This window comes from Phasianus colchicus, chromosome 8, assembly GCF_987193195.1.
Source record: "Phasianus colchicus chromosome 8, bPhaCol1.hap1.1, whole genome shotgun sequence".
NCBI lineage: Eukaryota > Metazoa > Chordata > Aves > Galliformes > Phasianidae > Phasianus > Phasianus colchicus.
The window spans coordinates 16,296,231-16,320,759 of NC_143443.1; the positions used below are offsets into that span (position 1 = coordinate 16,296,231).

Consider the following 24,529-nt stretch of genomic DNA (forward strand, 5'->3'; position numbering starts at 1 on the left):
ACTGAGAGGAATAAAAAGAGAAACGTAAAAAGAAGAGAGAAAGTGTTGTCCAACAGCTGCACATACTCCAGGAATGAGGAAACTGCTTTGTGCCTCAAGAAAACTACTCACTCTAGTGTTTGTTTGGTGTCTACACTCCAGAGTATTTCCATGCTTCATGGGAGGACTATGAACACAGAGATTTTAAAAGCTAAGATCACAAAGGGCAGTTTATAATGATGATGAATAAAATATCAAGATGAAGTCCCTGCAGGGCTATTAAACTATGAATCAACACCTGAACACTTAACACAACATTTGGTATTAAAGAAAAGTAATGGTGTCTATTCCAGTCACATTGAAGTCACATTTTTAAGTCATTCATAGTAATTATGAGAGCAAGAAAGCTACTGTCTCTTAAAAATGAAGATTTACTCTCACACAAACAATTGATTCCAGGAGACGCTGCTTTATGGAGAAACAAAAAACAAACCACAGAAGAACCACAATTTTGAGAAAGCAGCAATAAAACCGTAGCATCTGACCAGAAATGTGTGGCACAAGGGTTACAGCTGGAGGGACAAGCACCTCTTAGCAGGGACAGACTTTTTAGAATCTAATATTCGGAAGAGAAAAGGTTCCCCCTAGAGACATAACAGGGGAAAGAAAAAGGCCAATTGTTAGCCTGCTCCTCAGCTCAGGTCAAATCTTCTCATTTCTGGAATGGAAGAAAGACATGTTATGAAAAAGTATGCCAGAGCTTGGCAGCAACTTCCAAGTATCTCACCTCTCTTTGCAGTGTTTTTCAAGTGTGTGAACATACAAAAACTGGTGAACAGATTTACAGAGACAGGCATATCTTCATTTCTACCATTTCCGTGTGTTGGGCCAAAGGAATAAGCATTGATCGCATTACAGGACTCAAACAGTCAGAGCAACACAGGCTAATTTGTCCTACCAGTGTGCACTTGCTTTGTCTGCTCAGAGATTAAGAACTAAAGTGAGACCAAAAAATCAACCATAGCTGTTTTTCTCCCAGTTCTATGTTAAATTAGTTTCTCAGTGTCCAAATGACAACATACATTTCCACCAGTCACAGGCCAGAAGCCACAGCCTTCAGCTGCTGCAGGGAGAAGGACAATACGTTGAAGTTCCTGGGGCTCAGACATTTTTATTTTAGCTTGGTCACTTTCTTGATCCAGGATACATATCTGCTGACCTTTGTGTACACACCAGGGGAATCCTTCCGACCACAACCATAACCCCAGGAAGTGATTCCCAAAATGATCCAGCGTCCATTTGACTTCTGACACATGAGTGGCCCTCCACTGTCACCCTGGCAGCTGTCCACTCGTTTGTCTTCAGAGAGGTTCCCAGCACAAATCATGCGGTTCGTGAACTTCTGCCCATAACGGACCTCACAGTCTTCCCTTGGCAGAAGAGGCACCACCCCCTGCAGTAGTGTTCTTGAATAAGACTTTCCTGGAACAGAACAGACCAGCTAAACCAATTCACATACAGACAACAGCAGCAACCTAGAGCAACAGTTCTCTGCACAAAAAGAGATACTTGTACATTTCACATCAAGACCGTGGCACAGAATTAGGCCAAACTCAGCATCTCTGAACAACCAGAACTTCAGAGAACTGCAAAACCAGACCGCAAAAAAGAGCTGTAACATCAAAGAAACAGGGAAGAGGTTGGAGAAAGGGGATAGATCAAAGGATGAGTCTTACTCCTGGTTCTGCCAACAAATAGCTTGAACTTTGTTCAGCTTATTTCACCTCTTTGAGCCTTCATTTCTTTCTCTCTAAAATGACAGTGTTTTCACAAATGAATAAATAAAGTAACGTTTGTGAAATGCTCAATCCTCAGAGAAGTTTTGGAACACATTTCAGAAGCATCCAAATATTATTCAAAGGGAGCTTACCTCATCTTTGGCCAGACTTATCTCTATTTGCTCAAATCTTGGTTACTACAGACTTCATCAGAATTTATGGTTCATGTGTTCGAGTGCAAACTTCTGGTGCTCAAGATTTAAAGTAATTTACGGACTTAGAGTAAGTTCACAAGGTAGTTGTTAACTCATTGAGAAAGATGGGTTTGGTGTGTGGGAGAGATTCTAGCTGTTAAGTCCAAGTATAACTTAAAGGAATTACATGACTAAATTGCTCCTTGATCCTCTGCAGACACCCCAAAGTGACATGTGCACCTTGACTTCAAAGACAAATCTGTATTTTCAATCAAACACTTGAATAACAGCTAGAGAAACAGCTGGAAAGGATGGTTAAGTCCAAAAACAACAGAAAAGCTCCTGAGGCTATTTGTGTTTTGGCAGCAAGTCTTTCTGAACATATGGATTTTCTCCAGTCACAGCGGCCCAGAAAGGCCTCCTTTCCTTAAGCCCTGCTTTGCATCTATGAACCCCAAATGGGAAAGGACTGCACAACTGGTCACAACATCTTACTTAGAGTTCAAAGCTGTCTCCAGACTAATGCATCCATGTCAGAACTCCACCAAGCCCAGCATTTTAAAACATTGCCTTGATAGTGTTTACAATTGAGTCATTAATACTTCCTCAAATATTCCCTCCTCCCTTTAACCTATAAGTTTCAGAGTAATGTTGTGCAAAATGGCACATACAAGTTGTCTCAAAGCTTGTGCAGAAACCAGTGTCAGAGCCCAGCTATCCCAGGAACAATATCCAGGGAGATTCATCACAGTGGCCAGACTTCCAAGAAAGGTCATCTACTGTACAGGAAGAGCACTTTGTCTCACTACCCAGGCACATGCTCTTTACAAACAAGATTTATGAGGAAGACTTCTTCCACTGCAAAGCCCTCACTTTACTACTGTGATACTATAAAGAAGGCAGGAGACCATGGAAACATGGGGACCTCCCTGAACAATATACAGATTTTGTGCACCAGCTCTGCACGTGTCATTGCCTAGGGGCTCTGCTGTGGGCAAACATAGACGTAGAAAGGGGAGAGAAGGAGAGAACTGTGATGAGCTGGCAGCTTTCCTCTCCCTCACAGCTTCAAAAGATTGCTGTGGCAACCAAAACTTCCAGCATGGACAGGCTTCAAGACAATATCAGAAGAAAACAGTGGCACAAAAATTGCTTTATTTCCTGTTCCTTGACACCACGCACTTGGCACAAATAATAGGAGCATTAAAAACATGGCCTTGAATAGAACAGACATAAAATAATGGTGCTTATAGATTCCTCAGTCCAGATTCTCCCCATCCCTATCTTGCTCCTCAGAGCTTTGTCACTTACCTGTGTCTCCCCAGCCAGAGATGATGCAGGCTTGCCTGTTTATGTCAGACTTCTCTTTCTTATCAGGAAGGCAGATAGGCAGAACGTGGCTATTGAAGGAGAGACAGTGCCCCTCTCTGCCTCGCATTCGGACCAGGGCAATGTCATTATCATTGCTGCCAGCCCAGTAGTTCCTGTGGAGGACAATCCGCTCCACAGGCAGCTCTCTCTCAAACTCATCCTTCACACCTGTGTGGTAGTCACCTACCCGCAGCAGGTAGCGTCGCACATCAACTCCAAACCTAGAGAAAAAGACATGCAATACTTCGATATTTCTACTAACAGAGAATTAGACACATGCAAGTCTCAATTGCTTTGAGACTCAACCACGTCCTCACAAACTTATAAAGAAGTGCCAGCTACAGAACTGTGGGATATCTTCCCACAGATGTGATAATACCAGCTGTTACAATCACTATTTACCATGTACAATAATTCTTTCTGTAAAAAGGGCTACAACAGTTGTAATGGGCTTATGGCTTTCTCTTTTCACATTTCCTTAAAGTACTGGAAGATGATTCTATGATTAATAGCAAAATGATGGCTCCCTTTAGGGTGTAAAACCTCAAATTTAAGAAGGCAGGTATAAGCAGAGAGGAATAAAGCAAGCCTAAATTGAGTCATCACCCTAAGTGCTCCAAAATCACAGACATCATAACCTGAAGGTCTTGGTTTAGAAACTTTGTTTATGTGTTTCCATTGGGTTGGGAGAACAACCTCATTTGAGGTTATCTTCTTTGTCTTTGAGAATCCCTTAGAGCTCCCACTTACAAACACACCTTTTGAAGCAGTGGGCTGCAGTCACTACCCAACAACTGCTGATCAGTGTTGCCCCACAGAGCAGACGGGTATCTCTCTGGAAACCCTTCAACCTTAGTGAGGCCTGCCATGGCCAACCACCTCTGAAGAAGAAACAGAAGAACAGTAAGCATCACATACACAGGAGTTGATTGCTTTTCCCATTCACTCTGCCCTACCTGAGCTCAGCTGACAAGCATTCTCCCCTAGATAGACCATTGGTTCAAATGAAGTTAGGAAAGCTGGAACCTGTTCTGGCTTTCTCAGCAATTACCTGAGAGACTTGTTTCCACCTATGATCCTTTTCTTGCGACGGTGAAGCAGGCGCATGCCACACACACTGGACTCTGGACCTGCATAGTAAAGTTAGCACCGTTGGAGGATACTTCAGCTTTAAGTATCAACAACTGCTGTCACACAGCCAAGATATCACTCCTGTCCCCTGAGGGCATTAATCCTCCTGGTAGTTGACTGCATTGTGTAGTGCAAAAGAATTTATATAAGATTTGTTCCCAATGGTTTCCTCAGTTCTAGTGGAGGTGCTTACCTCCAGAATCTGTAGTCCTATGGCAAGAATTGGACCTTTACAACTATTTCTTCAGTGCTCCAAAGCCCAAAGTTTGCTTATAGTTACTGCTCTAAGGAAGAGTATAATGATATGACTCAAGGGAAGTTCTGCAGGCTCAAAGACCTGACGTGGTTAGAGCTTCTCCGACTAGTCTAGACTGGAAGAGACAGTGAAAACAAAGGAAGAGTAACCAGGAGCTGCAAGAGAGAACATGCCTATTTTCTAATTAAAGTTTCAACCAAAAAAGATAAAATCTACAGTGAAAAAGCATGCAGAAATCCTAAATCTTGAGCCCCAGATTTCTGCGTAGAAGAAAGGGCACATCACCTGTTCTCCTGATATCTTGAACCTTCTCTTCCACATAGTCACAAATCACACCAGCATCTTCACTGTGCCAGCAACTGTGAATCCCAGTATCAGGCCTGACACATTGCCCCAGGGCGTGCTCTGTGCCTCTACACTCTATACTATCCAGATGGATGGGCCCTTGGCCTTCACCAAAATAAGCCATTGCCCTGGCTTTTGCTGCACCACTGCAATGAGAAAGAGAATGGCTAATGTACATTAAGAAAGAGGCAGGTGAAACTGATACACCAGCATGCTTTAAAGAGAAATTACAAGGGAAATGAATCTTTCAGAAACATGTTCAGAAATAAGTATTCCTCCTGAGAGCAATTTGTATTTGTAAGATGCATGTACCAGTTATCTTACCTGAACCCCAGTTGCCTGCAAACTACTGTAGCATCTCTATCTGTCCAGCCATCATCACAGATGCTGCCCCACTGTCCATTCAGGAATACTTCAACCCGTCCCTCCTTGGTGCTTTCTCCATCCACCAGCCGCACAGGAGGTCCTACAAGAAAAAACACAGGGGTTGCTGCAAGCAAAAATACCAAAGAGCACAAGGTGCCCAGAACTTACTTCTTATAGGAAAAACTGAGGAGATGAGGAGGAGACAAGAAGGAGAGGAGTGGTGATCTATTTGACAGCCATGTCCCTCATTTCACTTCCTCGCAAAATTGGTGCATATTAATTTATTAAATACACATTGGAAATCATTAGATTATATTTCTGAAAGCTAAGTAAAGAGGAGAACAAGAGCAGAAAGAAAGTTATTAACTGCTGAGCCAAGAGCGGACAAGCTTAAACATGCCTTGGAAATAAATCCATTAAATTATAAAAACTATTACATTATTCTAGGCAAGAAAAGTGTTCTACATCCAGGAAAAACAACATAAAAAAATTGGATTGTGTATATTTGAATTTAAAAAAAAAAAAAAAAGGATGTCAAATTGGAAAGTTTCTTGCAATCGAGAAAATAGACCAGGCCTCATACAAACAAAGGGACCATCAACATAGTTCTCTTCAATCTCCATCTCTCTACAGGTCTGGCTATACATCTTGAAGAACCACAGCTCTATGGCTCTGCCCCTAAACAGCCAGGGCTTATTCCTATGAATCCTTCTCAAAAAACAGTTCTAATTGAGGCAGCACAGAGAAAGATCCCACATCTGCCAAAATTTCCAAAGTATCAGACCAGAAAGTGATGTTTTCCCTCTGTCCAGAGCAAGGTGCAAGTTAAGTTACCCAGGCTGCCAATGACTGTGTTGCTCTCAGGGGAACAGTGGACTCCCACATCCTCAGCATGTGAGCAGTCATGCTGCCCCCAGTTGCTATGAGGACAGTCCAGGAGGGAGAGTTCTGTGCCCACACAAGCCACATCATCCAGCAAGATAAAGCCTTGGCCAGCAGCATAGTCCGCTTCAGAGGCCAGGGTAGCAGGCCCACTAGAGGAAAGAAACAGAATGTAACATGAAAGTCATTTTAACTTACTCATCCCACAGAGTGTCCCAAACTCAAACCAAAAGGAAAACTCACCTGGAGACATCTGGTGGTCTCTCTACTTAAGCTACTCAGTGATACATTGGACAACAGCCAATCAGCTTGCACACCTCACCAACTTCAGCTTTCAGAGAGACCATTAAGAAATCCCTACCACTACCTTTTTTGTCCTAATATTCTTCCTTCAAGTACCAAAGCAGGTCATATAGTTTAGCAGCAGTGCAGATAGCTGATACTGTTTAGCAGGTGATAAAGCTTAGCTGACAGAGCAGACAGGGTGGCAGTGCTGAGCTGATACAGCTCGAAATTTAAGAAATAATAAGAAAAAATTCTAACTTTGGTGAGGGATTCATTAAGACAGTATTAAGCCTGTTATCTACTTTCAAAATAGGTCAAAGAGAGAAATAATTAAGATAGATACATATATTTATTTTTTCCTGGGAAAGGATGTGGACACTTATTCTTTTCTGAATGAAACTGAGTAACGGTAATAACAAAGACAGTACTGAAGGAAGTAACGTTCAGCCCATACCGGTAATGGGGAAATAGAATCTAAACCTTCAAATTAGGAAGTACAGATACTACAAATGCTCTCAGTCCTACCTGAAGCCCAGCTGCCTGCAGACCACCTGGGCACTGAGATCTGTCCAGCCATCATCACATACTGTGCCCCAGTCTCCATTGTAATAAACTTCTACCCTGCCTTCGCTGGGGCTGCGACCACCAGTCAGCCTTACAGTGCCCTCTGCAAGGGGTAGGAGAAGGAAAGATCAGCACTCAGAAAGGGAGAGAATAAACAGCCAAGACCCACTGCTGAAGACTCTCTACAGCCCATGACAGGAAGAAACCAAAGACAGTTACCTAAGGATACTCAAAAAGCAAACATACCTCAGTCTTTCCATACCTCAGCATTTCCACCTTGTCTGGCTCTGATTCATTTCTACCTACGTGATACAGGAGCAAAGCTGCATCTGACTGGTACAGAACTGTAAGTATGTACCTGTGAAAGGGTCACAGGAGACACCAGCATCTTCAATATGGTCACAGTTTTGTTGTCCCCAATCACTCTTCTTGCATTGGTCAAGTGACAGTTCATTGCCTGAACACTCCACTTCATCTAGCAGGATGGGGCCAGATCCCTGACCATAGTGAGCCCATGACAAGGCTTTTGGGTTCCCACTGCAAGAGATACATGAAAATTCAGTAAGGAAGGTCACAGTCTGGTGCTCTTGGATTCTGTGTTTCCCAGAGTCTCTCCTACACTAGTCCTTCCATAGCTAATCTGTATTTCTTACACAGTGGTGTTGTCAACTTTTAACCAATATATCTCACTGGAAAGTTTTTTAATATGATTTGAGGACAATGATGTCTCAATCTCAGCGAAAGGCAAAACTCCCAAAGTAGGAAGGATCTCAAACCTGACTCAGCTACTTTGAGCAATTATGCAGATTTGATTTGGTATACAATAGTTCCTTGCATTAAGTGCCGGATAGCATAGAGAATGAGGTGCTCTCTTGCTTTCCCTGAATGAAGAGGATAAAGACAGCCAGTGAAACTGAAGGTGTTTCAATTTACACAAGTAAATGACTTCAATTCACCTGTGGAAGTCACCACAAGTTAGCACTGCAGCCATGAATACATGCATTACAAGCATGTAAAAATAACGAACAGGGATAAACACAAACATTGGATAGGGTTATACCAACTCTTTTTTACACAGCATAAACCCATAAAACTGACTGACTTAATTAAGTACAAAATCCCACAATAGGATGTTAAGTCTGGAAATATCTTCCCCAAGATTTTCTTACCCTTCCATAGAAAGGAATGGTGCTATATGGTGAAGACAGATGCTCTCACATTCTTTATTCAGACTACTTCTATTACTGCACCATGTGAACAGCACGGAAAGTACCTGAGTCCCAGCTGCCTACAAACTACTTCAGCATCACGGTCATCCCATTGGTCATCACAGATGGTACCCCACTTGCCATCGTGGTAAACCTCCACCCGTCCTTCAAAGCTCTCCTTTCCCCCAACTAAACGCAATGGAGCACCTACACCTGTGTTTCAAAAAAAGGAAAAAAGAATAAAACAGAGCAAGATAGAGACAAGGTACATATAGCAGTTAAGGACATAGAACTGTTCACCAGCCAGAGCCACTTCTGGGACTCTCTTGTTCCATTCTACCATTTCCTCCCCTCCAAACCCTCTAGAAACATCCATGACTGCAAGCCACAGCAGGAGGTACCACTAGTCCAGGGATGGCTCTGTAAGTGGCTGCTACAAAGACCAGGACTTTGCTGCCTGTGAACAAAAACCTGTTTTGAATGAAAAGGGATGTGGTCATAAGCAACAGCCATCTTTCAGTGATTTTAGAAGTATGCTCACTGAGTAATTGGGTTTTGGAAAAAATACATTATTTTCCACTGGAAGGAAAGTAATCACCATCACAGCAGGTGAAAGAAGAATATGCTCCAATGATTTACTCTCCACAGCATCACGATCTCAGATTTAGTATCTTATTAGCAACACTAGATTCCAAGTAAACTATGCACAAGAAAAAGGGAGCGAACCTCCCTTTGGAGATTTACCTTCTGGAGGGACACATGTTACCATGGCGCTTCCCTGGTTACAAGTTCCTGACACAGCTTCCTGATAGCCACACTGCAAGAGGGTTTTCTCATCTCCATGGCAGTTTGCTGACTGCAGGTGCAGGGGAATAGGCCACAGTCCTGGACGATTCTTCTTTCCAGCTGTGCCAATCTCACTGGTGTGGAGAATGCAACAGAATGATGAAACTGTTGTACTGCTTAACTCAGTCTTGTTTTCCAGCCCAACTGTGGCATTTCACGTCTTGCGAGCCCAATTAAGTGAGAGCTTAAATGCGTAGCCATTTCCAGACTAAGCAAGCAAGCATGTAGTACTTTCCCCCCATGTAATACATTCTATCTTCCCTGCAGCAGAACTGATCTGGTCAGAAATGGTGCCCTCATTGGAGAGTGATAAACAAACTCATGAACAGTCTGTAACATGGTCAGCACATCTAAATATCTGAATCAAATTCTTCTTTCTCTGTGGACCTAATCTCTTTTTCTTTGGAAGACTGAAGGTCCAAATAAGAGATTCCCTAAGAGGGTTCATAGTTGCAACATTTTCTAAAAGATCAGTACAGTAATACTCAAATGATAATATTAAAAATTGAATCACTCAACACAGCCTTGAATATCAAGCTTTAGAAACAACTGTTCCTGCAAATGCTGACTGGGGTTAGGTATAGCCATGGAAAGAAAACAGGTGCAAAGGACCCTAGCAAGTGGGAAATCAGTCTACAGGACAAACTCCTCCCCCACAGCCTACATATTACTCCAGAAGGACAGTAATTAATGAGGCTGTTCTCTCAAAGAACCAATGAAAACGTAACACCCCAAGCCACACTGAGGTTCCCACCTGAGACCTAGCTGCCTGCAGACAACACTGGCATCCCAGTCAGTCCAGAGGTCAGCACAGATGGTACCCCAGAGTCCACCAAAGTACAGCTCCACACTGCTATCTTCAGCCAACCGCACAGCACCTTACAGGAAAAAGAAAAAAAAAAGACATTTCAGATCAGCAAGTCTTGGACTTTTGAGTGTAGCTGAGCTGAATCGGACCCAATTCCTCACATCCTACACTACACACTTGATCTTAGCCTAAAGGCCAAGAAGCGATCCTGTTTCGTGGTGCTTTCTCTGACTTGCATGAAGTAGTGTAAGGGTGTGGCAGGCACACAGCACACGTATGCTTGTTGTATCCCTCACTTTAATGAAGCTATCTTTGAACTGTGAAGCACTCTGAATAGTACTTACACTGTTGAAGGAAGATATCTGTCGTCTCATTTATTACCCATTCTGCAAAATGCAGTTAAAGTCAACAGATGAGGACAAACACAAAAGCATTGCACAGATCAGTGCACGAGAACTTCCTTGCATGCCTCAAAATAAGCAGCAGTCCTTGTGTTGGCACTGCAAGGAATTCTAAAGGAAGCTTAGGACCCACTTTGCAACAGAAGATTTACAAATTTAATCACAGAAGATTTTTCCGTATTTGAGCTGCTACAATTACATGAAGAGAGTTCTGATATGAAGACTTAAGGAGTTGGAGTGGGTTGTTTTCCACATAACTTAAACTGCTTTCAAAATTACTTAAGTTAACAAAAAAAAAAAAAAAAATTCTCCTTGTATGAGAATAAAAGCATCTATAAAAGACATGGCTATAGCAACTTAGATCCACCCCCTAGTACATACAGACATTTTTCTCTCACACAGGCTACCTTTTAGTCCTAATTCTTTAGACAAACTGGGATACTTACTGCACCGTACTTCTTTCACAAGTTGTCCTAACTGCTACTTACAGGTCTGTGCAGCATCATTTCTGGCCTTAACCCCTTAAGACAGAATAGCCTGTCAGATAGGAAAAAGTCTTACCTTGGTTACAGTCACAGTTAGCCCAGCTGATGGCCCCTGATGGAAGCCGGAAGAAGCACCAGGGTGTAGTTCCCCCATCTGGGTTTCTGCAGTGGTTGTGGTTCCCTAAGCCACGGTCTGGGTACTGCTGGACATAATCAGGGAACTCTGCCCAGTTCAGGCACTCTGCCCCAGCCTCAGTGACAGCCAACGAGCCATTGTAGTACCCAAGAGGTCCAATGCCACACCCACTGGATGCTGGACACAGAAAGAAAGCTGTTAGCTATACTTAAGGCATCACACACGGAGGATCAGACAATATCAGACATATGAGTTCATCTCCTGGACCACCTTTTACATCTACAGTCTTGAGACTCTTCTTGAGACCCCTGCTGGAATACAGCATCCAATTCTGGGACCCCCAACACAAGAAGGACAATGAGCAGGTCAGAGGAAGGGCACAAAGATGATTAGAAGGCTAGAGAACTTCCCCTGCAGAGACAGGCTGAGAGAGCTGAGGCTCTTCAGCCTGGAGAAGAGAAGGCACTGTGGGAACTTTATAGCAGCCTTCCAGTACTCGAAGGAGGCCTACAGGAAATCTGGGGAGGGACTTTTCATAAGGGCATGTAGTGATAGGACAAGGGGAAATGGCTTTAAACTGAAAGAGACTAGATTTAGACTAGATATTGGGAAGAAATTATTTACAGTGATGATGGTGAGATCCTGGAACAGGTTGCCCACACAGGTTGTAGATGCCCCTCTTTGGAGGTACTCAAGTCCAGGCTGGATGGGGCTTTGAGCAACTTTGTCTAGAAGGAAGGGTCCCTGCCTATAGCAGGGGGGTTGGAACTCGGTGGTCTTGAAGGTCCTTTCCAATTCAAACCATTCTATGATTCTATGATTATTTTCAGAGCAACTTATGAAAAAAAAATGTTCTGAAGATAATGAACTGCTTGGATCTTTAAAATGTGTTAATTGGACTCAAACACAAACAATTTGAACTGGTTCTCATTGCCAGTAATTTCAATAAATATATGCCTTTACTTTGGCTTGCTTTTGAGCCTGGCACAGACTTTTCCCTTTTCCTACCTCCTTTGGACCTGAATATGATGCTCTTAAATTTGATTCTAAGATCTTCAAAAGATTAATTGCCTGTCTTAATTGATTGAGACAGAGAAGAGTTGAAAGTCGGGTGTAATTTCATTCTGTAAATCAGAAAGATGGAAAATGGCATTGTCATTCACTGTACATATGCCTTTATACACATTAGTGTATCACCTCACCTGTCTGAACTTTCCTTTCCTTGGGAAAAGAAAGACAACCAGTTTCAAGGTAGAGCACAGATGCCAGTGTTCCAGGCCAGTGTCTATATAAAAATCTCATGTAAAGAAATCCCAACATTTAATTCAATATTGTCTTAATAGAGAAAAAAAAAAAATAACCAACCTCTCCAGTCATGACTCTGAAATAAGAAATAAGGAAACTAGAACAAGATTCTGTGTGAGGGTGTGTTTTTTAAGAATGTATAAAATGCGTAAACTTAAAAAAAAAAAAAAGAATAAGTTATAGCTCCATTCACACACACACACACAAAAAAAAAAATCAGAAAAATTCTTCTGCCATAAAGACAAGTATGACAAACAGCAGAGACAAATGACAGCTGAAGGTTAGCTACAAGGTACAAAAGCAACAAGCAATTACAGTTAGGTCAGTTAGATGCTTGGAAAACACACTGTGCTCTTTGGATTACCTGGGAGCTTAAGAGAGGAGAACACAAGAATTCAGTACTTACTAGGTGGAGTGAGCATGCAAAAAAAGACTAGGACAGAAATAGAGATGAAAGAAAAAGAACATGGGGGAAGAACAGAGAAGTGCAAGAGTATTAGACATGATGAAGAGAAAGTTGTTTGGCCATGTTGGTGAAAAAGATAAACATTGAGGCATACAGGATAAAAGAAATGATGGAAAGAAGAGAAGAAAGCCAGATAGCAGTGGTTCATCGTACCTGTGGTCTCAGATCACCACTGCAGGAAAGAATCTGCCTGATGACTGAATTAATAACTTCTTGTTCTTACCTGCACTCTGCAAATGGTTTTGGCTGGGCTGGGATCCCAGGAGAGCCTGGGAAAAGAAACAGAGCAAAAGCAGAGATGATTATCCAATGAAATAAACACGGGCATGTCCTGAAAGCAGCTTGGCCTTTTGCTGCTTTAGGCAAACACACCCTGGTAACCAGCCTCTTCCCTGCTCTCTCCATTGCTCTTCTTCAAATACAATCACAGCTCTGCCCACTGACAATAAAATGAATAATTGCTGGCCTGCAGAGATTTACCCTTGATCTAAGCACATAACAGGGCTCTGCTTGCTCTTTCCAAGGTTTCAGCCCCAATGCTCTCAGCAAATAAAATCTGACTCCAGAGTGAGATCTCTATGGAAAGAAAAGTTGGAAAAAAAATCACTGTTATTAGTAAGGAAAAATAATGAATAACTACTCACTCCCCATCCATGCAAAGAATAGGCAATCCATGACCACAGGAGCAAACACAGCTATCTGATGCCCCTTGGGTTCTGTGTTAAGATAGTAATAAACATCCATGTACCAAATGGAAAACAACTGAAGAAGAAAATCTAGCATGGCTTTTTGAGGATTTTGTTTTTAAATACAAGAGGGTACAAGATTTTGTATGAGACTATTATCCAAATCATGTTAAGTAGCTAAGAACAAAGAACATATTCATACAAAGAAAATGAAGCCCTCATTCTAGCATCTTGTCCATCCCCATATTTACATTTCCTCTTGTAGGCAGTGTTTTTGGTGGTTATAACTTGACTGCTGGTTGAGAGATAGGGATCTCCACTTCAACACATTGCATGGTATGCAGGCAGGTGCAAGACATTCACAGACCCAGAGTAGAAAGAAGAAACTGTACATGCATATGCTAGCTTCATGTAGTTTGTTTCATTTCTAATTACAGACAGATATATACGAACGAAGAGTTTTAATTCACAGAGCAGAGGTGTGAAAATGAAAAGAATTAGCTACAGAAATGGTTCTGTTTTTCTTCAAAATGCACAAAATTTTGCTTCTCTCAGCCTCAGCTCTCCCTGAAAGACTTTCAGAATTAAACTGAACCCACTTCTGGAATAAGCAGGGATAGTCCCCATAGATACCAGACAAGAACAACACCTATTAATGGCTGATTTAATTTACAGATGAAACTTATATATAATGGTCAGCAGGTGTTCAGAGCTATGGCCAAACTTCATCATCATCCTCTGAAAGTCAGAATATGGCATTGCATATTGAAGATGAATTCCTGACACGGTTCAGAAAGAGTAAATCAGAGCTCAGGTGCAAACGCACAACAGGAAGCATAGATAAAACAGCAATTAACTGACAAACCCTCCTCAGCCAAAAATCCATCTGTCTGCATATATCCAGCTGTTCTGAGACCACATAATGTTCTGTAAACCAACAAGGAACTTTGTGAAGAGAGGAAAGTGAGCTTAGTGACACTTCTGTGACTGCCCAAGATAATACACAGGACAGGTGAGTCACAACCCAAATCCCCTGACTTCTATGTTCTAGTGTGCACTTACACTTGTGAGCTAACATGAGATAGAGGGATGGGTTGCTATAATAACTGGCTGTATGAGAGACTGAACATACTCTTCCTGGAGACTGACCATAAATGACAGAACTTCAGTCCAACTAATATGCTTCCCTTCTAATGAAAAACTAGTTGCTGCCAGTTCCTGTATCAGTTTCCAATACCCCCCAGGAGTCATGATCAACATCACAAAATTTTAGTGCAACTGCCCATTCTGCAGTCACTGCCCCAGCTCTATGGGCTATAAATGGTGTCTGCTCACAACTGCAATAGGGATCACCAGTCTATTGGTAAAGAACAGAAAAAAAGGATGTCTCATGCAAGGGTCACTACAGCGCTTGAGTAACATGGGGAACCTAAGCCAAAGCATCTGCAAGCCCTTCTGCATTCTTCTTTATTTCCATTTATGAATTTCATATGCACAATGAAATAAATCCCTCCCCAAGCCCCCAAGCCCTTCCCAGAGACCACAGCTGCCTAGATTCTTCAGAAAACATATTCAGTAAGAACACAATCCACTCACAATGAGGATATTAAAAATAATAATAAATTATATATATATATATATACATATAAAAAAAATCTAGATGACTTTTTACAAATAGATAGAGGAATATTAATTTTCTTACCTCCCTGCATCTGAGACATGGTAACAGACTCGAGAGCTCTACCAACAGCCTAAGTACTCTGGGGATCTTCATCCTTCCTGGACAAAGTGGGCAGCAGCTTCAAGCTTCACAGTCTCATCCTGCTGCTGGGCTCAGCTGCTGCCTCCTCTTCTCACTCTCCAGCTCAGTTTCCCGGAGAGCTGGGTGCTTGCCGCTTTGAGGGAGAGGGATGCCCCTTTCATTTCTGCGTGGGGAAAGGGATGAAAGGGATCAAAGTTCCCAACAGCATCTTATAATCACTCTCCACGTCCCCTCCCCACCTCTTCTCCTTGATTCTTCCTCTCTTCAGAAAAGGAAAAAGAAGGGGATAGAAGGGAGATCATGTCCCCAGAATCTCTCTATCACCTTTAAAACCAGCAGGAGGCAAGCGCAGACGGGCAGGGCGCAGCCCTCAGCCTGCTCCCGCACCTCCGCTGTCCCCTCCCTTTTGCTCGCTGTCCCAGCCTCTCTCTTGGCTCTAGGTACGCATTTCTCCTGCCCGCCAGCATCCGCCTCCCCACCACCGTCCACCCTGCAGCCCGGCCAGCCGCTCTCTCCTCTCCTGAAATTCCTTCTTTCCACAGCTGACGCTTCCTTCTCTCTCCTTAAGCACAAAAGATGTAGCAGTAAAAAGGGGCTTCCTTCTGCAACAGCTCCAGCAGCAAAACTGAAAAAGGAAACGGCTTGTGCACGCACGCTCGCCAGAGATTATACTTGTTGGAAGGAATCTGGACTTTATCCTCCCACCGCTGCCTCCTTGATTAGCTGCTTGCAGCTTCCTGAGGTCAGACTCTCCTTAGATTTGAACTCAGGTAAATGGTGCCTAGAAAACTATGTTAAGGAGCTTCCAGATTTCCAAAGGAAAAATCAACTCTCAGGGGAGCGTTCCCACTTCTCAGCTCTGCATCTTGCTATCTGGGGTATTGCCTCTTTACACATCAAGTGTTTCTTTGACCTTGGGGCTGTAACATTTTCATTTGACTGGCTAGGGCAATTTCCAGAGTTGAATTATTATTGTATTGCTATCAATTAATCCTAAAGCATTTTGGTGGGCTGTTTCTGGGTTTTTTTTGTTTTCTTGGGTTTTTTTTTTTGGTTTTTTTTTTTTGGTTTTTTTTTTTTTTTTTTTTTTAAGCCAGTTCATTTTGAACTTACTGCTCCTTTACAAAAAAAATACAACAAAAAATTTAAACATTAATCAAACCTAAGGAGGGGACTTGGTCAATTTTAAATTGTTTAATTTTGGAAATTTCTCACATTTCCTATACTGCTCTGCAGCTCAGTCTAATGGGCATTTACTCCATTTACATTCTGATTATGAAGGGATTAACCCTTAGCATCCTGCAGCATGAACTACGGTCACCTTAAGAAATGAGCTCATTTCTGGCCAAGCTTGCTGAGAAGCATTTTCAAAGAGACTTTCAGCATAAAAACAAGAAACAGGCTGATACAAATCCATTGGCTTGACAAAAAGCCTTTTTTTCCTTTCTCACTTATTGCCCATTAGTCACTTCACATGACAGCTTTGTGTTGCCTCATCTTTAGTCACTCATCAAATGCAATGAAATTCCACTACATCTGGATCCTTTACAGGAGTCACTAAGTGGTAGGAGGGAGCAGTTTGAGTGGATTCGTACCACACTGCATTCTGGACATGATGGATTTGGCCAAGAATTACACTCAGTTAATTAGAAGCAAATCTCCTATATCCCTGTAGCACAGGAGGCAGATGATCAGGCCAAGTGGACATGGAAATAGCTTAGAAGCTACAGCATTCTCTAACTCTCAGGTGGCACAAGCAAAAAGGAGCAAAACAAAAAGCAAAGATGGAAATGTGTTGGAATTTTCTAATCACTTACTCCAGTGAAAACATAAGGAAGGAATGTACTGGAAACAATGACAGAAAAACCACTAGCATTCAGAGGACTCTACCCCTGACTGAGGACTAGAGATGTTGTTGATGTCTTTTCCTAACTCCCAAGATGCTCACCTACTCAACTCTTTAGGACTAGAAAAGAACAGCTCTGACATGGACTAATAGGGTTTATAGCCTCTAGCAAAAGTCTGTACTGGATTTCTCTCACAGTAGCTTCCCTCCCTCTTAAGTCAAGGCTTCCCTAGGTATTTTAAAATCCTCCGTGGCAAGTCTGCAATTACTTCCTACTTGCTAAGACCTCCACCTGGTTTTCTGGCACATGGAAGGACATTTCCCTGAAAGAGAGACATTCAAAAAGAGCTTCTCATACTACACTCCTCTCTTCTTCCTTACCCACTTATTCATATTCTGCTGCAATTCAAAGACCAAGAGTTGCTTACACCGAAGGATTTTTGCTACTTATCATAGTTTTACTGGTAGTTATTCTGGCAACAGTCCTTCTTGGACTATCCTGGCTTAAACAACTTTTAAGATACCACAAGCTAAATTCGCCTTGTCTGTGTGTTGCAAATTGTCTAAGAAGGAAATTACACCAATATAACTACAGCACTTGAAACACGTTTTCTCTAGATACATGACACATTTAGAATTTCCCTGCATGTGCTTAATCTTATTATTATGAAACAACTGTAATTATCCAGGTCCACTATTTAACACATATCACCTCCTCACCCTGATATAAATGTAGTTGTACAATAATAACAGTCTACAATTCCCAACTGTCTCTCTGTTCTATTTTTTTTTCCAGATTATTCTGTCTAGACACTTTCAAGCCAAAAGTATGGCCTTCTAAGATGAGCTTGCTTCTGAGGAATTAAACTTACGACTCCTTGAACTGGCAGAACTACTATTCCTTTAAACAAAACAAACAGTTGTCAGTTGCTGTCTCCCATTAAAAGGTATATCTCCATCTCTCTAGGCTAAGAAGCAGGGAAGTAATTCTGCTTGTTACATTCAGAACACGAAGAGGTCCAAGTCAGTGCCAAGACCGACTTGGAGCCAAGAACTAGACCTTAGTGCTTTTGCTATTCTCATAGCTCCATTTCCTCAGCAGAGAAAGCAGGACAATGTATCAGCTATCAGCTTCTAATCTTTTAACTGTAAGTCCTTCAGAAGGGGGGTCCTTTGCTTTCTCATGTGACCATTACGATCTGTGTTTAGGGCGGTCCTTTTTGGAGCCAGGAGTTGGACTCCATGATCCTTATGGGTCCTGTCCAACTCAGAATATTCTGTGATTCTGTGTTTTTATCAAGAAAGTCACCTAAACGCAGATGCTATAGACCATCCTCTTGTTCATGCACCTACTGAATGCTTGTTGGTAGCCTATAGAGACTGCTAATCTTGATCAGCTTTGTTTGCCAACAACTAATAACAAAAGCACAGTAAATCTATTTCAAACCGTTAACTAACTTAATTGCAGATTGGAAAAATGTTTACAAATAGTAAAAGAACAACTCTTATTCTGTCCCTCTAGGGGCATCAAGTTGAAGAATATCTACCAGAGAATCTAACAGATGGCCCATTTCCAAGAGGAGTATTACAGAGCAAAGGGATGCTAAAAAAAATTTGGGACAATCACAGCTGTTTTGCAAATCTAAAAAAACAAAGAAAAAGAAAAATCAATAAAGCTCCCTCTGGGAGCCTAGAAGCCACATGGGCTAAAAAGCAGCAGAAAGTGGTATTAAACCATCTTTTTTAACCTCTTTTAATGTTAGTCAAAATGACTAACTTCGTGGATGAAATGTAAGGTATCTCTTTATATCTAAGTATTCGTTAATAACGTCTGAGAATTTCCTACCCTTAAGTAGATACATTGAGGTCTGAAGTTCAGGAAAATGTAGAAAAATCAGTGCTTCCTCCATAAAAGATCTTCAGTGAAAGCCTAAGAAGAAAGGTAGTTAACAGCAATCACACACAGTACTGGTAAAACACTCAAGCTATAAGGTGCATGAACAAGATCAAGGAATTCCAGCAGATTTGCTTAAATCCTGTAAATCCTGCTTAGGAGAATAGAACATCTAGTCCGCTTTGTGTAATTCTTTCTCCATCGTGCAATCACATACAGATCTCTGCAGCAATGTTCTTATACAGTGGGCTCAACACCAGGAGCAACAGAACCCAGCCTTCTTTTCTGCCCCAACAACAGCACCGTGAAGTGGTACAAGCCCTGAACTCACAAAGGACGTTACCATGTATATATGAACTATTAATGGAATGACCCCCCAGTATACATCACATCGTGGAACATGACATAAGCTTAATGTGAGATGAGGAAACTGCAGCAAGTGAAATTGCCAAGGACAATCAGTACTGGGAGGCCTTTCTGGTTACAGCATAGGATTCACAACCAAAAGTGCTGCTAGAGTACTTCTAAAAGAAATATTGTAAAACTTGAGTATATCTGAAAAAACATTCTCTGTCCTCCGTTCCACCTCCAAACAAACACACTCCTTAAAATTGTCAGGAAAAACAATAACTGAATTCAGGAAGCTGTCTATGAAGTAGTTAAGATCCGAGAATAAGCTGTCTACATTCATGAGAACTGAGAAGAATTTCAAAAGTAAAAATATAACAAAGTTGTTATTCTCTTGCAATCTTTTACACAATAAGTCCTTCACAGACTCTAGAATGATACATTTAGCACAGCACAGCTCCTAGCTTAAGAGCTGCAAAGCTATATTTAATATTGTAAATTTTAATACAAAGAAAACTCATAAATATAAAAGAATGTAGAATTCATTCAGTTCCTTACTCCCAACTTAACTCACCTCTTTCAGAAATAAAGAATAAGCAAAGCTGCCCTCAGAGGGCATCTTTTGGATTGGAAATGTTACATACAGAAGCGTGTTCCCAAATTCAGGTGTAAATAGAATATTCTTACTCATCCCAGCTCCTCTGAAGGACTCCTTTATGCCACAACAGCGACAACAGAATAAGTTACTCTGTGGGATAACTCATCAATGAGCATTAAAATAAACTATACAGTCATACACAGTCACAGTGTGCAAGTACCACTCTTTATCTTGATTTTTGCTTTTTCTTTATGCTCCAAAGACTTAGTGACATATATGATTATATTGTTAGTTCTCTGTGGCACTGCATTTTTCTTGCTATATATTTTAACCAGTTAGGTACTGGTCCTAAAACAGGAACCTACCTGCAGTTCTGTGGTACTCTAGTGAAAGTTAGCAAATCAAAACTAACAGTTAATTACACAGTTTCAGTACCAATACTTGTTTGAACTTTCTTCCCACCTTTTTTTTTTTTTTTTGTTTAACTGAAACAATAGAACATTCTGCTGTAGAATTTGATTCACCCATGCCAAATAACAGTCTTGCATCATTTTATTGTTGTACATGCAACCTAATTATCTGCCATGACACCACACTTTTCTCACCTGCAAACCAGGGGGTCTAAAACCCTTACCAATGCATTGTGTATTATCAAAGTATTTTGCTGGAGATCTCTTCCTCATTCCACAGCCTTCTTGCACATGAACGAGAATTTTAAAAATGTCAAGAGGAACCAAATTGTGTATACATACATGCAGGAGTACAAGTCATTAAATTATTATCAATTTTAAGTTGGCTCAGTGTCTAGGCCTGAACACTTATTGTCATCAGCTTATAAGTTAAGCAGGAAGATTATGAACCAAAGAAGTCACCCTTAGCTTAGAAAATAGGTTTACACACATTCCTAGAAGATTTTATTTCACAGTGAGTACATTACTCCACACAGTGGCTGGTTGGACAACTCACTGCAAAAATCCTAAGAGCACAAGATCCAAGAACCTCATGAACAAACTCAGCCAACAATCAAGATGGATTTTTTTTTTCCACTCTGGAAATAAAATATGAAGTCAAGATCCACCCAGCAGTGTTGACAGACATCACTTGACATTAAACATTCATAAAACCCTTTTTTCATTTATTTTCCAAAAAAACCAACTTTTAACTGCTTGTCCATAGTCCCTTTAGCAAAGCACATTACACATAACGTGTAATATTAGGAAACCTCCTCAGCAGCCTGTTCACTTTGCTTGAAGGCATGTTTCCCTTGAGTGACAGAGTGTACTCGTCCTTTTTTTCCTTGCGCTCCTTCTGAAACAGAAAAAGAAAACTAAGAATATTACCAACTTATTTGCTGAATTGGCTCTGTAAAGACTAATAATAATTCTACTGGAATGCTTACTTGATAAGAATGCTGTTTCTTCAAGCAACATTCATAATAGCAGTTGGCTAAATAGTCACAAGGCTTCTAAGAACTGCATTAGGCTTCTTTAAACGATGAAATTAATGAGACACATGGAGAGAGAATCCTCACATATTTTCACTTAGCAATATTATAAGCCTTTAAAACCAATATAATACAAATTTGTTTTCTTTTAATGTTCTATTTTTTAATTTGCTTTCATCGTAATCTACCAAATAAAGCATGGACAGTTTCTCATTTATGCTGTCAAATGCAACAGTAAAAAGATACTTTATTAAATGACGATACTATTACTAAAAAGACTGAAAATCTGCCATCAGTTCAAGGACAAGTTTAGTACATGTACCTACTTTTAGACAGTTTTTGAAACTGACTTCATTTCAAACTTATTGCATTAGGTAAAAACTCAATATGGCGTTAGTAAAAAAATCACAGCTTTATGTCACAGCTCTAAATTGTACTCTCCTTCATTCAGAACTTTCATGACATATGGAGAAAAGCAATGTCTACTGTTGCTTCACGAGTGCTGAAACTTTAGAGATTAAAAACTGGAGCAAATTAAGAGAAATGGCCTAGGTTAGAATTGACCAACAGCAACAGAGCTCTACTTTTAGAATGTGAACACTAAAAGGACTAAATGTGATTACTGGTTCAGGTCTAGTTATAACGTACAAGACACCAGGTCCCTTCCTACCTTTCTTTACTAAAATTCTAAATACAAACGGAAGGGATTGTGTACTTGATGTACATCACCCTGAATTTCTCAAAGCACAGATCACACTGTTCACAGAACACTGTGATGTTGGCACACAAAAAATGACTGAAGTTTTCTCCGCCTTCCCTACTACTGGACTTTAAGAATACAAAAGAGATTTTCATTACTTCTGCCCTTGCTACGCAGTCATAGAACGTCCGGATCTCCTCAGCACAAGCTTTGTCATTGAAATCATTCTGTTTCCAGCAGGCCATCATTACTGACATCTCTGTAAGACAAGTTGCCTCTAGAAGGGAAAGACACAATTATAAAAGCTCAAGCATCTGAGATTTCATGCCAACAGCCCCCCCACAGCACATAGAGTTACCAAGAGAATTTTATGATGGGATAAAGGCATGTGAGAAGGAACAACAGTGAGGAGGATATCATCACTGCTTGGATTAGAGAAAAAAACTCCTGCCAGAAGGCTTTGCCCCATCAGAGCCATCTGCTCGTTACATTTTGATATAGCATTTACCTTAAGAATTTACACAAAGAGTATCATAAAATATAGATTTAGGGCTGGAGTATGGGAAAATGCGCTTTTTAGAAGAACTCACACACTAATTACACGGCACAAATTAGGTCCCCTTGCCTGCTGGGATGCCTCTGGTCTCGTCCCACATGCAAAGAGGCTGCCAACCAATTACCGCAGACGTTTTCTTTCGCTTTGCTTTTTTTTTTTTCCTCCACATTTTCCACGTACCCTGCAAACACCTTCTTGTTGTATAGCAAAATTCAGGAGCTCCGTTCAGAGCACAAGGTTCCTCCAAGCACGAACTTGTCCTTGCCTCACCGCAGCGCGAGGCCCCCAGGGGGCGACGCGGCAGCTCTGAGGGGCGAGGCGGGAAAGCCCACCGCCGGGTCTCTACCTCACGGAGCCTCGGGACGCTGCCCCCCACGACTGACGGCCCGGCGCCGGTAACTCACCTCCCGCCAGCTCTCGGCGGTTCGCCACCTTGTTGGCCAGCACCAGCGGCCGGGTGGGACGGACGGCCGGCGGCCGCTTCCCCTGCCGCCACTGCCCGGAGACCAAACGGCCCACCCAGGCCGGGTACACGGGCGCCGCCATGCTCTTTGCGACAGGCCGTACGGCGAGCCGGCACGGGCGCCGCTCACGTGACCCTCCCGCGAGCACGCGCAGGGCTGCGGCGCGGCAGCGCCCAGCGGGAGCGCGCCGCCCTACTGCTGGCTGGCTGACCTGCAGCCTCGGCCTCGCGTCACCGTTCTGCTTTCCAGTCTGCGAAACTTAATGTTTCACACAAAAACCCGAGCAGTCTTTGACCTACTCAAGGAGATGGAGACGCTGGGCTTCTCGCCATCCTGGTTTAAACGGAACCACACCAACACCAGAAAGTTCTCTGTGCCATTAGCAGATTTTGCCGCAGCTGTACACGGAATATATTCTGGCTTATCTGACCATAATTGTGTTAGTTTTAAGCTAGTATTTTCTTACAGTCCAATTTAAAAATAGGAGAAAACACATTCAAGTAACTAAAAGATTTCTTTCGGTCCTTTTTTGGGAAAAATAAAACCTCATCTCCTTTGACTCAGTCTGACTGTTGGTTCGGAAGCAGTTCGCTTAGGGGTGTTTCTCTGCTCCCATGCTTTTCGATGGGACAGAAAGCAGCCATCTCCCTAGCTCGTGTGGCGGAGAAATACAGGCAGATGCCTCCAAATGTGCCTGGGGGCTCACAGCCCAACACTGCAGTCCAGCACGCACAGGTGACACTTCAGAACAGCAGTCCTGTGAGGTTCAGCTGTGTTTTTGCCTCTCCTGCTTCTGTCTCTGATTGCCATTTTTCTCTGCTGCATTTGACTGCTGCAATTACCAAGCCAGCTGAGAAACTGAACTGCAGTCATTGTAAATCACACTTGCTTTTTACAAATTACATTAGCTAATGGTGGCAGCACCTTCAGGTACATTCACCTTCAAAAGCTGATCTCTCTTAAACAATTCCAAGAAAAATGGAGGGGGGGCTGCAGAAGAGAAAGGCAAGCTACACAAGGAGAATTTTAATACCTTCCTGTCCCAGTTATTGCTCTCTGCATTATAAACTATTTCTTCTTCTCCTGGCATTCAGCCTCGGATTGGAGCATCAGCCTATGAAATTCCCAGGCAGACAGAAAAATGTACTTGATGGCGCCTGCACACAGTATGCAAACATATCAGAAGCAAGGAACAAGCATTTGTTTTAACGGAGAATGTGGAACTACAGAGTAGGTTTGTTACTCAATAGCTGAGTCTCCCTGTAGCCTGTGTTTTGTACAAATGGATGAGGCAAAAATTCTGATTTTTCAGGGGAAGTCAGAAGCCCAGTTCCCTCAACAAACCCCACAGATGTCTCACTATGAATTCTGAACACACATTGATAAAGAGCATGTGAAATTCAAATTGCATTTCTAACTTCTTTT

The 24,529-nt window shown here is 41.9% G+C and overlaps 2 protein-coding genes across 6 annotated transcripts; both read right to left on the reverse strand.

Moving 5' to 3' along the window:
• Positions 1-428: 428 nt before the first annotated feature.
• LOC116235087 (neurotrypsin-like) lies at positions 429-19,037 on the reverse strand. Of its 5 annotated transcripts, none has more exons than XM_031603024.2 (16): positions 18,947-19,037; positions 15,195-15,417; positions 13,030-13,075; positions 10,976-11,212; positions 9,960-10,083; positions 9,104-9,279; positions 8,425-8,572; positions 7,510-7,688; positions 7,113-7,254; positions 6,255-6,454; positions 5,379-5,520; positions 4,995-5,200; positions 4,374-4,452; positions 4,081-4,203; positions 3,263-3,543; positions 429-1,461 (listed from the first exon to the last, which is right to left on the reverse strand). In XM_031603024.2, exons 2-16 carry the CDS (start codon positions 15,264-15,266, stop codon positions 1,151-1,153), a joined length of 2,466 nt encoding a protein of 821 aa, XP_031458884.2. In that variant the 5' UTR covers positions 15,267-15,417; positions 18,947-19,037; the 3' UTR covers positions 429-1,150. The 5 variants fall into 5 exon arrangements, with proteins under 5 accessions (XP_031458884.2, XP_090001162.1, XP_031458886.2 ...); XM_090145036.1 differs by lacking the exon at positions 18,947-19,037 and adding an exon at positions 15,909-16,295; XM_031603026.2 differs by lacking the exon at positions 18,947-19,037 and adding an exon at positions 15,579-15,902.
• Positions 19,038-20,952: 1,915 nt separating this feature from the next.
• On the reverse strand, positions 20,953-23,229 carry CHCHD1 (coiled-coil-helix-coiled-coil-helix domain containing 1). The gene is made up of 3 exons (XM_031603030.2): positions 23,045-23,229; positions 22,243-22,361; positions 20,953-21,248 (listed from the first exon to the last, which is right to left on the reverse strand). The coding sequence occupies exons 1-3, from the start codon at positions 23,184-23,186 to the stop codon at positions 21,135-21,137; spliced, it is 375 nt and encodes a 124-aa protein (XP_031458890.1). The 5' UTR covers positions 23,187-23,229; the 3' UTR covers positions 20,953-21,134.
• Between the last annotated feature and the right edge of the window lie 1,300 nt (positions 23,230-24,529).

What these genes read in the sequence shown, in the direction of transcription:
- CHCHD1 (XM_031603030.2), bottom strand. Translation starts at nt 23,186, where the DNA reads ATGGCGGCGCCCGTGTACCCGGCCTGGGTGGGCCGTTTGGTCTCCGGG. An exon ending in CCGCCGAGAGCTGGCGGGAG is followed by an intron (nt 22,362 to 23,044) that starts GTGAGTTACCGG and finishes TTTCCCTTCTAG; the next exon opens with AGGCAACTTGTCTTACAGAG. An exon ending in ACTGCGTAGCAAGGGCAGAA is followed by an intron (nt 21,249 to 22,242) that starts GTAATGAAAATC and finishes TTTCTGTTTCAG; the next exon opens with AAGGAGCGCAAGGAAAAAAA.
- LOC116235087 (XM_031603024.2), bottom strand. Translation starts at nt 15,266, where the DNA reads ATGAAGATCCCCAGAGTACTTAGGCTGTTGGTAGAGCTCTCGAGTCTG. An exon ending in AACATGTGTCCCTCCAGAAG is followed by an intron (nt 8,573 to 9,103) that starts GTAAATCTCCAA and finishes TTTGAAACACAG; the next exon opens with GTGTAGGTGCTCCATTGCGT. An exon ending in TGCAGGCAGCTGGGCTTCAG is followed by an intron (nt 6,455 to 7,112) that starts GTAGGACTGAGA and finishes TCTTTCCTCTAG; the next exon opens with TGGGCCTGCTACCCTGGCCT.